General features: G+C 41.8%; 1 protein-coding gene across 6 annotated transcripts in view; it reads right to left on the reverse strand.

Moving 5' to 3' along the window:
* The window catches only part of RAVER2 (ribonucleoprotein, PTB binding 2), a 144,593-nt gene that overhangs the window by 108,857 nt on the left and 22,899 nt on the right, over positions 1-12,837 (reverse strand). Inside the window, exon 1 of one of the 6 annotated variants that reach the window (XM_082357256.1) lies at positions 2,935-3,352. The exons of 1 other annotated variant lie outside the window; for it this stretch is intronic. In XM_082357256.1, coding sequence (XP_082213382.1) covers positions 2,935-3,183 — 249 coding nt within the window. In that variant the 5' untranslated portion in view covers positions 3,184-3,352. Of the gene's footprint in view, positions 1-2,934; positions 3,356-12,837 lie in introns of those variants that run through there. 4 more of the 6 variants (XM_082357258.1, XM_082357255.1, XM_082357257.1 and 1 more) reach the window with 4 other exon arrangements.

The following is a 12,837-nucleotide window of genomic DNA, read 5'->3' on the forward strand; positions in this document are numbered from 1 at the left end:
TGCTATTTGGTATATGCTGTTATACCAAAAATTAAACAAAATATGAGTAAGACTTATGAAAACTATGTTTAATAAAGAAAATACCCATGTTTTAAAAATGTTAAGAAAAAATTATTGGGCTCCTAATGATCAATCACCAACATAGCTTTTCTATGAAACATAACTATACAATTTGAGAACCAGAGTTAGGAATGACTTCAATCCTTAATGTGATATTCCAGAATAAATGAATGAACACAGACTCTTCTAGAAAAGAACAAGAACTTGGGTATTTAAAATATCTGATTACTTAGAAACTGAACAAAAAGTAGTAACTTTTTTTTTTTTTTTTTTTACCATGTTAGTCATTTCATAAGAAGGAAATAGGAGTTTATCCAGCTGATACTGGCTAAAAGATACAAAATAAGATTAAACTTAATTCTTCACTAGTAAGTTGACAGTAAAATGCAGCCACTAGGTAAAAACAGAATTATAACTGTTAAGGTAAATAAAAGATAAAACAAACAAAAAATCCTAGCAGAACATACTCAAGAAAATATTACAACTTGAGAAGTAGATCAAGTAAATGTTAATTTTATTGGACTAATAAAAATAGCAACTCTTAGTTTAAATAACCTGAAGAAAAGAGTGTCTTTTAATTGCTTTTAGAAATTAGCATGCTTCGGTCTATTCTACTTATTTGTGTAACACAGACCATTGATATTTATAATATGATTGTGATCAGAAAACTTAGGAAAGGTACAAGCACTGAAGACAACAGAAAAAAGAAAAACACTACTCAAACAAATGTTATCTGTAATCAAACACTGATCTGTTTAAATTTTAAAACTACATTATCAGAAATATTTAAAATAATATTTTGTTATGGAAATCATCATAGAAAAAAACAAAGGCTAGGACAAGTCTGGAAACTAGTCTCTAGGTCCTAACAACTTTTATTTATTTATTTTTTGCTTATAGATGAAACTCTGCAGCTCTCAAAAAGCATGGCATAAAAATTTAAGATACTCTACTTGGCAGTAAAAGACTCATCTAGACATACAGATCTTAAACCAATTTTATTTGATAGTTTATGCTTGCTACCTTACAGAAAAATCCTAAAATTTAGGCGAAACATAAATTCATAACGGAGAAAGAAATCTCAAAAATACAAATCAGTGTAATTCTCATAAAACCTCTCTCCATCACTAACAACAGGTAATTAACTGTTCCTTTTATTAGACTCTTTAATATATTTTTTCAAGTCTCTTGAGAAGGGAGATGAGAAAGATACCAACACCAAAGGAAGAACAGACAGAACTATCTAAAATTTTTCGTCCAAATATTTTGAAAATTAATGCAAAGAAATGTGATAACAAAAATAGTTGACATTCTACAAAGGAAATTAGGACACTTCTCCACCTCTCTTCCAGATGATCTACACACATAGTTGCTATTTCTTCAATTTTTTTTTAAATTCCATCTGCCTTTTCCAAGCCTCCCTCTTTCTGTGCTCACTTGCTGTCCTATACTTGCGTGGGCACGGGAAAGTTGCTTCTATGAATCAGTCCATTGCAGGTGTCCTTATAGCATTACAAAACATCACCTGCCTGAGGGGAAGTGGACAACCATGGAAAGAGTTGAAAGAGGGATGAGATGTACAAACACTGACAGAGACTTTTTTACATTGCTTTTGAAACAAAATGGCCCTTCATGCATAAGGGTTATAAGGTTACATGCTCACATTTATTGTGAGTGACTATGTAAGGTCTAATTACATAGTAATGAGGCATTGGTCTCAATATTTAACGGATCTAATGGAAGAACCGCTGCAGTTATCAACAGGCAGCTCCCCTGCAATTCCATGCATCCCACTACAGGAGGAACTACACGAAGTGCCCCAAATCTGCAACCACCAGGACAGACCACCCTCCCCATCCCCACAAAATATAGAAATTCCAATTAAATGTGAAAGATACGTGAACATCTAGACAAGAAACCCTTAATAGTCAAAGAAATTCGATTTTTTTTTTTTTTTTGGTAAAATACATACGCACAGGAAAAGATAATACTCCACGTTAACAATGGTTAAGTATCAAAACTACAGGTGATTTCTATTCCTCCCTTTGCGCTTCTTTGTGTTTTCTAGCTTTCCTACAATGAGCACGTAACTTTGGTAATCGAGGAGAAAAAAAAAAAAAAAGTCAAATAGATGCAGAGCTTAAAGCAAGAGTTAATCTGGATCAAAGACACAGAGTAGCCTATCTTTAAGCCTCCTCGGAGTCACTGAGGAACAAATCCTCCAGTACTCGGCAGGGAGAAGACGGCTGCAAGGCTCCCCAAACCGCAGCGATAACCTCTCTATTCCAGGGTCTTAGCAAACTGAGGGGACAGCGTTGTTTCATACAAACTTGGTCAAGTGCTCCTGCAACAGCAAAACTCACTCCCAGCTCTCCCATGACCCCGCCCCCCAGGGCACACCCAAGTCGCGAGGACCCCGGCGGGACCCTGCGCCAGTCTCAGGGTGCTCCCGAAGACCTGTTCCCCACCCCCAAGCTGTGCTCCGCAGCTCACCTCCGCTCTCCTTCACTTACTTCCCCGACCCCTTCCCGCAGTACACCACCCTGGGCCATCAGGGGAAGGAAGGAACCAGCCGGACTTAGAGACAGCGCTCCAGATTCCCGTGACCTTGGACAAGCCCATTCGCCTCTCCGAGCCTCAGTTTCCTAATGTGCCTCCTTCGCGGGGTGACCGCGGACTCACAAACCCGGGGGGCTCTGCAAAAGCCAAGGACCGTTCTCGTAACTCTGCACGACCCCCTCCCCCGGACCGCCCCCAGGCGCCGGGCACCAGCCTGGACACCGGGGTGGGGTGGGGGGGGCGTGGGCAGCTTCTCTCTAAAGCTCCTGCCCCGTAGCCCCCCGGGACGCGTCGCCTCGCAGCCCGTCCCCACACCTGGCAGTTGCTGTCCTGGGGCAGGTTTTTCACCAGGATCTTCCTGCGGTTGCTCAGCTCCCGGCGCATCCGCTGCAGCCGCGCGGCGACCTCCTCCGGGTGCAGCGCGGCGGGCGCCGGGCCCCGGGCGTCTTTGCGCGCCTCGGCGGAGGGGTCCGGCCCGCGCGGCCCCGACCCCGGCTCGGGCCCCGCCACGCCGCCCAGGCCCGCGCCCCCCTCGCCGCCGGCTCCCGCCGCCGCCGCCGCCATCTTCCCGGGCGCCCCGCGGCTGCGGGCTCCTCGGAGGCTCGAGGGGAAGGGAGAGAGAGAGAGCCGGAGGAGGCCCGGGCGGGGGCGAGGCGGGCCGAGGCCGCGGAGCGGGTGGGGGGAGGGGGAGGGGGAGGGAGGCGGCGCCGCAGCCAGCAGCCGGCGGGCGGGAAGAGGAAACCTGAGCGCCGAGGAGGAGCCCAGAACCACCTCGCGGGAACCTCCCCCTCGGGCCCCCGGGCCCCGCGCACCGGCGAGCCCGCCCCGCCCGCGGGGGCCTCGGCGCCGCCACCCGGACACCTGTGCCGGCGCGGGCGGGCGGGCGAGCTCCCCTCCCTGCAAGGCCCTAGCGAAAGCCCAGGTTTGGGCTCTGGGGATGCGGCCCTTTGGCACCGGCTTCCCCGGGGGCACTCGGGCCCCAGGCGTCGGTCCCCGCGCGGCCTCCCCACGTGACACCGCAGCTGTCCCCGAGCTCCCCTCGAAACTCCCGCGCTGGGGCGGCTCCGGGGCTGCAGACGCGAATTCAGCCTCCCCAAACCCGGGGAGGCCCCTGCCCGCTCCGATTGGTGACCCTTCTTCTCTGCTCAAGATGTGCTCGTCTGGCAGAGAAGTTTGAGTTTGCCATGAAAAATAAAATTTGAGGTTTTCTAGGGAGTACAAAAAGGCAAGAATTCTGGAGGCAATTTTATATATTTGAAAAAACCTGATCGCAAAGTATTTTCCTAGCTGTGCCTACGAGAAAGCCTGTGCCCTTGACCCGTCCCTCCGTTTCTTCTGTACGTTTCCTAAAATGTAAAACCTTGATGTTTGCATATGCAGCATATAAAGGGGTGCCGAAACAAAGACTAATATGGAAGAGGAACTGTGGCAGAGGGTTGGCGAAAACGCTACTTGGAACATTATTTTAATTGAAACTTGGAGGGAGAGTTACACTGTAGAGTTAAGTCACAGTGATGTTATCAGATCAAACAATTGGGCAGCCTTTGACTGGCACCAGCCCAAATGACTATGAGTAAAGAGGAACATGCATCTTAAGTGTGTAGCATGCAAATACACTCTCCAAAAAAAAAAAAAAAAAAAAAGCCTGTTTAACATGTTATTCCTTTGGGGGAAAATATTTTCAGTAAATGTCACCAAAAAGTAAAAACAAAAAAGATTTTTAAAAAACATACTATGTATTCAGTACCTACCTTGTGCCCCCATGTACTTCTAAGTACTTTACAAATGTTCCATTTACTCTTCACAGTAATTCAATTAGGTAGTTTTTATTTTCTTCACTTTACAAGTGAAGAAATAGAGGCAGGTTGCTTAATTCTAAAGCCCAACGCTCTTCATAACGTAAAAAGACTCATCTGTCATCTCCATCACAAAATAATGACTGCTGATATTCCTGCATTTATTCTCTGCCAACAGATACTTGTACGATTAAAATGATTCTGCACTGCACCCATGTTCATAGGAGCACTATTGTCAATAGCCAAAGGGTAGAAACCACCTGAAAAGTCCGTCTACCAATGAATAAACTATAGTATACGCATACAATGGAATATTGTTCAGCTATATAAAAAAAAAATCAAGTACTGATACAAGGTGGATAAATCTCCAAAACATTATGCTAAATGAAAGAAATCAGACACAGAAGGTCACGTGTTACATGATTCCATTTACATGAAATATTCCCAAATAAGTAAATCCATAGAGACAGAACATAGGCTGGTAGTTACCAGGGATTGGGGGAGGGGGGAGATGGGAAGCAACTGCTTAATGGATACAGGTTTCGTTTTGGGGTGATGAAAATGTTTTGGAATTGGACAGAGGTGGCAGTTGCCCAATATTGTGAAAGTACTAAGTAGACACTGAATAGTTCAGTGTAAAATGGTTAATTATGTCATATGAGTTTCATCTCATAGAAAAATGTAAATGATATTCTACAGTGCACAGCTTTATTACTTGCTTTTTACAGCATATTTTCAGAGCCTCTTTCTATGCCAAGATAATTGAACATCATTATTTTTCATGGCTGCATAATATTCTATTGTAATAATTACTGTAATTTACATAACTAATTGCCTAGTATTAGACATCTTTATTGTACACCACACTGAGATTAATATCCTTGTGTCCATATTTGCGTATTTGTAATTCTTCCATAGAGTAAAGAACTAGAAGCAAAATGTCTTCACAAGAAAAAGTATATATGAAGATTTTTGATGTGTATTTCCAAACTACCTTCCTCAGTTTTCCCCATCACAAACATTGCTTGTTTCCCTGCTTGCATCCATGATAATTTGATATCAAAATAATATCTTTAAAAAAATTTTTTTTTTTTTTTTTTTGGCTGCGTTGGGTCTCTGTTGCTGTGCACAGACTTCTCATTGCGGTGGCTTCTCTTGTTGAGGAGCACAGGCTCTAGGCTCAAGGGCTCTAGGTTCTAGTCGTGGCACGCAGGCTCAGTAGTTGTGGCTCATGGGCTTAGTTGCTCCACGGCGTGTGGGATCTTCCTAGAGCAGGGATTGAACCCGTATCCCCTGCATTGGGAGGTGGATTCTCAACCACTGCGCCACCAGGGAAGTCCCAAAGTAATGTCTTATTTTGGTTTTAAATTTTGTTCCTTGTGGGACCTTAGTTCCCCCACCAGGGATTGTTGAACCCAGTCCCTTGGCAGTGAGAGTGCAGAGTCCTAACCACTGGATGGCCAGGGAATTCCTACATTTTATTCCTTTGATTAAAAGTTATGAGTTGTAAGCTCCAATCAAGGGCTGTTCTGTAGAGCTGAGAGACTTTAGAAGTATATTCTTTAAAGTGGGCAAGAAGCATGAATAGGCTTAGCATATGCTCTGACCTTGACTCAGTCATTAAGTCTGAGAACATATATTTATCTAAATGAGTACCGTTTTCTTGACAAACGTTTTTAAATGTCTCTTGTGTGCTGGACAATACATATAAAGGCACTAAGAATACAGCAATAATAAAATAAAGTTTCTGTATGATAGGGGCTCAGTCTTGTTGGGAAAAATTATACAAGAATTATAATTAAATGTGATAAATATGCAAACAAACATCAGGAGCAGCCCTGGAAAACAGTGATCTGGGTCTAATTTTAGTGATTTTGCTTTTGCTGAAAATATTTCTCAAATTGCTTTTTTTTTTTGGTATTGACTTCAGAAGTTATGGCAAATTCTTCCGCATAGTTTCTGTGGTAATGAATGTTCACCTCTTAGAGATGGGTTTGATTTTTTGAACTACTTAAAAGTTATTTGAAGCCAAGTCTGGTGAATGAATCAGGTGTTGATGATGCTCTTGGGATTATAATTATGTAACTTTTTTTTTTTGTCCCAAGTGGGATATGATTTCAATGTTATCATGTTATTAAACCAATTTTGTTAAGCGGCTACTTGGAATTGATCCCACTCCTTGAACGATATTGCTGTGTCCTGTAGGGTGGTGGCTTTAAAACTTTTTTGACCCAAACCAGTGGGAAATATATGCCATAGTGGGAAATATATTTTATATTACAAGCCAGTAAACATACATACATAAAACTGAAACAGAGATTTCACAGAACAATATACCCGTCCATGATGCAGCATACTGTAGTATTTTTTTAAAATTGTATTCTATTCCATTTTTTAAAAAATTGCTGGGGTGGGGGGTGGGTGACACTAAATTGATTTCATGTGCCACTAATGAGTCCTAATTGATATTTTGATAAACACTGCTCCAGGTTTCAAATCAACTATCTTTCCTCATTACTTTGACTCAATTGTTTTCCAGGAATTCAGGGAAATAATAGAATCTGTTGATTTTAAATTATTTAACTGAATTGATTATTATTGCCACATAAAAGAAGCAGATGGAAATTGCAAAGATTTGGAAATGCTGCTATAATTCCAAAGAGTTCCTCTCATTCCAGGTTTTAGCCTGACTCTTTAAATAGCGCCTTCTGTGGTAAATTTAAGGAACATTCTAATCTGAACCTGCAGTGGAATACAATTATCAAGCTGCAACGTATTTACCAATACCCACAGGTAATTATCATGAGCTACATAATTACCTTGTTCTTAAAACAGGAGCTATGTGCTCACTTTTGCCTTTATTTTCAAAATTATTGGTGGTTATTTCTGTCTATTTTTAAATCTGATTTCAGGTCACTGCTTTAGTATGGCATAAAAGGCAATCCCATGTAGAAGAGGAGTATCAGAGGCTCTTAAGCAGGGAAATTACATGATCAGACTTAGCTTTTTAAAAAATAATTCTGACAATAATGGAGAGAATGAATTTAGCACGTCTTATGTCGGGCAGACCCACTGGAAATCTTTTGAGACAAAGTGAAAACATTTGAGGGCTTATATTGGAGAATAATAATAACAATAACACGTGGATTAAGCTTTCCACAGGTTACCTAAGTAACCTATGTGTATTAAGCGTATAGAGCTTTACATGGGTTACCTAAGCTTTTATTCTTTTTTTCTTTGTATTTTTTAATTTTAAAACCTATAATCAACTTGTGATATAGGTAGTACATACCTATTAATCAATGAGGAATGAAAGGCAGAGAGGGTAACCTGTCCAAAGTCACACAGTAGGCAGGGACCCCAGGATTCCAATGCAAATCCATCTGCTTTGGAGCCCAGGTATGTAAACTGGTGTAATTGTAGCTGGAGGAGGGGCTGGATTTATAAGACTTTTCTGAGAGAAACACAGTGGAGCAAAGTAGAAGCAGGATCCAGTGATGGAGAGAGCAGGATCTGGAGTTAAAATACCTGGATTCAATTCTGTGTAACTAGAGTGAGCTATTTAAAGCATGAGAGAATAATTCAAATATGCCAAGCCTCAGACCCTTCATCTCTAAAACAGAGATAATAACAGCCCCCCATAAAGCTATTCTTAAAGGCCATCACGAGGATTAGATGAGGTAATATATATAAAGGGCTTAGTAGAGTGCTTAACTCAAGGGCTAGATAAAAAGGCAGCCATAATAATAATAAATAATTATTAATTATTTTTTAAAATCTTGGTGTCTCATTGGATGTTGGCAAAGAGAAAGAAGTTAAGAATAGCATGCTTTCTAATATGAGAAATTAGATGGGGGTGATACTGCAGCTGAAAGAGGGAACCGTTTAGGAAGTAAAGCCCGACTTAGACATATAGATAAAAAAGCCAGTCGACAGACTAAAACTTGTAAGAGAACTAGGTAGTTTAAAACTGAGGCTGGTTGAGATCACTCAGGCTGAGTGTGCAGACTGAAAGAGAAGTCCAAGAAATAGGACCTCAGGGAACAACATTCAAAGGCCAGAAGGAAAAAAAGTGGAAGGTACTTGGTAGTCCTGTTAGACTCTGCTCATATTACTTACGTGCCCAGGCCAAGAAAAGAGAGCCAGGTAAAAATGAAAAAGGTATCAGGCAAAAATAGTTGGATTACATTAGGTATAGCTCCCTATATTCCTATCTCCAGTTACCTTAGGCCATTCTTTAGCTCCTGAATCATTCTCTAGCACCAGCTCTCCCTTATAGCGTCTACCACACCCCCTCCTTGGCTCCTTGTCTTCACAGTATTGATCTTGGTTGTTTTTTGACTTCCTTCTTGGATCACAAGCTGAACCTGCTCACAACTCACTGCTTTCTGCTACTGACCTTGCATTCCATGACACACCAGCTGTAGAAGAAACCCCAAATCAGAAAGAAGAAACAAAACAGATTGAAAATGAACTCTAGAGAGGCTCCAGGGAAGCGAACAAATCAAAATGTTTCAAAAAGGAGAATGGTCAACCTGTCAATGCAGCAGAGAGGACAAATAGAATGAAGACTGAAAGGAGGGAACTGGATTTCACATTTGGGAAGCTCCTGGTGTCTCTGAATGAGAGCAACTTCAAGAAAGCAGTAGGGACAAGACACAAATCTATGAAAAAGCATTGGTGAGATAAACTTTATACCCTGTAATTTTCTCCATGAAGCAGAAAGGAGATCATCCTCTGATCGTGAGAAGATTTTAAGGTTAAAATTTATAGTCCACACAGGTGATTTACATATATTTAATTCTCACAGCCACTGTTTGGAGTGGGTATTATTGTCCCTGTGTCATACAATAGGCAACTGACAGTGAATTTAAGTCATACAGCTGATATTAGGCAAATTTAGAACTCACCCCAGATCTGTCTCCAAATTCTGTGCTTTTCTTACTGCATTCAGATTTAGAGTAGCCACCGAGAGGAACAAGAAAGTGTTGAGACAGTAATAATAGTGGTAGTATTACAAATACTATTACTCATATATAAATATGTAATAATGGTAATAACGATGAGTAAAATGGATCAGATGATGGTAGTGCTGATGATAACAGAGAAATTAATGCTTCTACTCCAAATTTAACTGCAAGTAATAGCCTCATATCTAACTTTATGCCATAAAACACAGTGGCAAGACTTCCCTGGTGGCGCAGTGGTTAAAAATCCACCTGCCAATGCAGGGGACACGGGTTCGAGCCCTGGTCCAGGAAGATTCCACGTGCTGCGGAGCAGCTAAGCCCGTGTGCCACAACTACTGAGCCTGCGCTCTAGAGCCCACGAGCCACAACTACTGAGCCCGTGCACTGAGAGCCCATGCTCCACAACAAGAGAAGTCACTGCAATGAGAAGCCAGCGCACCGCAACGAAGAGTAGACCTTGCTCGCTGCAACTAGAGAAAGCCTGCACGCAGCAACGAAGACCCAATGCAGCCAAAAATAAATAAGTAAATAAATTTATTAAAAAATAATAAATTTTAAAAAATAAATTAAAGAATAAAACCAGTGCCTATGAGTACCTACAGCTAAATGATGTTACTTAATACAAATTACTTTTCTTAGTTTTAATATAGCCACAAAATATCATTTATAAACTTTCCTTTTGTTATGTCTAAACACATCTTTAAAATATTTATAAACTCTTACTATAATTTAGATTTATTTATTTTTTTTAAGAATTTTTCCATTAATCTAAGTGATCTAATTTATTGGCATATATTTGTTCATAGGAGGTGAGTATTGGTTTAAATGTCATAGACTTTCTGTTCTTAATGAGTTTTTTAGTAGATTCCCTTGAATATGTGTTTCTTCATTTTCTCTTTGTCCTTAGGAAAATTTGCAGAGACTTAGAATTTTTATTTATTTATTTTTGACTGTGTTGGGCCTTCGTTTCTGTGCGAGGGCTTTCTCTATTTGCGGCAATTGGGGGCCACTCTTCATCGCGTTGCGCGGGCCTCTCACTATCGCGGCCTCTCTTGTTGTGGAGCACAGGCTCCAGACGCGCAGGCTCAGTAGTTGTGGCTCACGGGCCTAGTTGCTCCGCGGCATGTGGGATCTTCCCAGACCAGGGCTTGAGCCCGTGTCCCCTGCATTGGCAGGCAGATTCTCAACCACTGCGCCACCAGGGAAGCCCTAGATTTATTTTTATTTCAAAATTATGAAAGATAATTTGAAAGTTGTTAGTATGTAAACTACAAACATTTCTCTTGAACCTTGAATTGTATTAAATAATACAAAAAGAATTGTATTCTTTGCCATTGAAGTTAAGATTCTTTTGGCACTCTGCTTGCTGAATTATGGAAGCCTAAGGAAGTAGTATACTTTCTGTCAAAAATGTAATTTTAAAAAATGGTTGCTATAAAATTATAGAAAAAGCCATGAAACAGGCAGCATGAATATTTGAAAGATAATATATATAAAGTATAACCCAGCTATCTGGCAGGGAAAGAAATCTTTTAAAATTATTATTAAGTTTTTGTGTAGAATGGAGGAACTTACCATTTAAGTAAGTGACATTTAAAAATTCATTTTGTTGAAAATCTTATTAAAGTGCATGTGTACGTATTAAAGGAATACGTATTTACTTCATAAAACAGATGGTATTCAACATGAATTATCCTTTTCGTGATGATTTGAATAATAGAGTGATTGCCCTCTAGGCATACTGAAGATTATAGGATGATTTCCTCCTATATTAAATGGTCCCATAAAGCTACACCTTCTTAATTTTTATGTCTGCTTTTCATAGGTTTTTTTGTCTCCTTCCTTGTCAATGCTCATTTCCCATGGCAGCCTGTATACTTGCATGGACTCATTCATGCCTGTGGTAACATTAACCAGCCCACCAGACCCATATACATGTAAACAAAGGTAACTTTGCACATGCCCATGCTTATCCACAAAGCTCCTTGGTAGTCTCCCATTCTATTTTCCATGCGGCCTCCTGGCCTTGGCTTCTTTTCTTCCTGCTCCTGCCACTTAGACTTGATTGTGGAGGTGTGCCACTCAGCTCTCCCTTCAATTAGTGTGTGAACTCTAGTTGGCTGACAGCTTCCCGCTAGCCACTGCACCTCCAGGTCTGCAGCATTCACACTGAGGCCATTTTCCTCCCCAGAAGGCTCCCAGCCAATGACTAAATGCAGTGGGGTACTGTAGCCAGGCCATTCCTGCTTCCTACAGATTCCTCTAGTGGGTAGTCTTTGCCCCGGATGCCCCAATCACCTGGCCAAGACTTTCTCAGAGCTGTACAGTGGCAGCCTGGGGCTCTTCCTACCCAATCTTCTCTCCTTCCCTCTCTCCTTTCACAAGTGTCTGACCTGCTTTGTGGTTTACAGTCTCTCCCTGCCTACTCGTGTTCCCCTCCCCTTTGTGCCTCGCAGATGTTGCCCCAATACATCTTTTGCACATCTAATTTTGGCTTGGTGTCTGCTATGCAGGAAACCTGACACAGTCAGTAAAACATGGCCCAAGAAAGCAGGCAATAAAATTAGGTTTGAGGACTGTTTACTCATACTTGGCCTGCAAGTAGGACCTCATCCTGGGTGCAATGTGGGGAATGGGTAGTCCTTGGCAAAAGGCTGCTCCACAATTGCTGAAGATGTCACTGGTGATGACCTGGGAGTGTGTCCTGGGATAGGGGAACAGCTTTGCTAGTTTGAAGATGTAGGCATTTGAAAGATATGGGGAGAATAATGCCTACAAGTGTAGTGGTGTTGGCTGGTTATTCCAAAGTTCTACTGATGCCTACGGAGCGTTAATGAGAAACTGAGAAGTAATGACATAGTAACAGGCACAGTGTGAGAGACAGAGCACCTGTTTGACTTGGAACATTTTCTTGAAAATGGGATTTGACACCATTACAAGGAACCTCCTCTGCCCATGGGATGGGACAAACTCACTGTAAGGAAGTCTGGCTCTTAGAAGCCCAGAAAAGGTGGTGGCCATGCTGACGTGGAAATGCCTGAGTTGCCATGGCAGATAGTAGAGGAAGGAATAAAAAGGCTGTGGGAAGGGGTGAATCATAATGGATTCATAGCGTGAGACCAGAGGCCCCATCAGAAGATTATGTTTCCACAGCAGAGCCCAGAGAACACATTGTTCTCCAAGGCCATCAGGAATGCACTGGTGAGAGAGACACCAGCATCATTAAAAGTGCAGTGGTGGCTCTCCATACAGGCCAGGGATGAAGCTGCCACAAATTTGAGCTTGTTAATAGCAACAGGGATGATCGCACTCCAAAATAACAGAAACCACATCACCAAGCCAAAAGAAGCCAGGGGGCAACCATTATTATAACTACCAGCAAGACTGGAAAAGCTGGTGGTTAAGGGGGCCTGACCAACAGGAAGGTACAGAAATGGCTAACAGAATCTGGC

The sequence above is a fragment of the Balaenoptera borealis genome (genome assembly GCF_965194805.1).
Source record: "Balaenoptera borealis genome assembly, chromosome: 1".
Taxonomy (NCBI): Eukaryota; Metazoa; Chordata; class Mammalia; order Artiodactyla; family Balaenopteridae; genus Balaenoptera; species Balaenoptera borealis.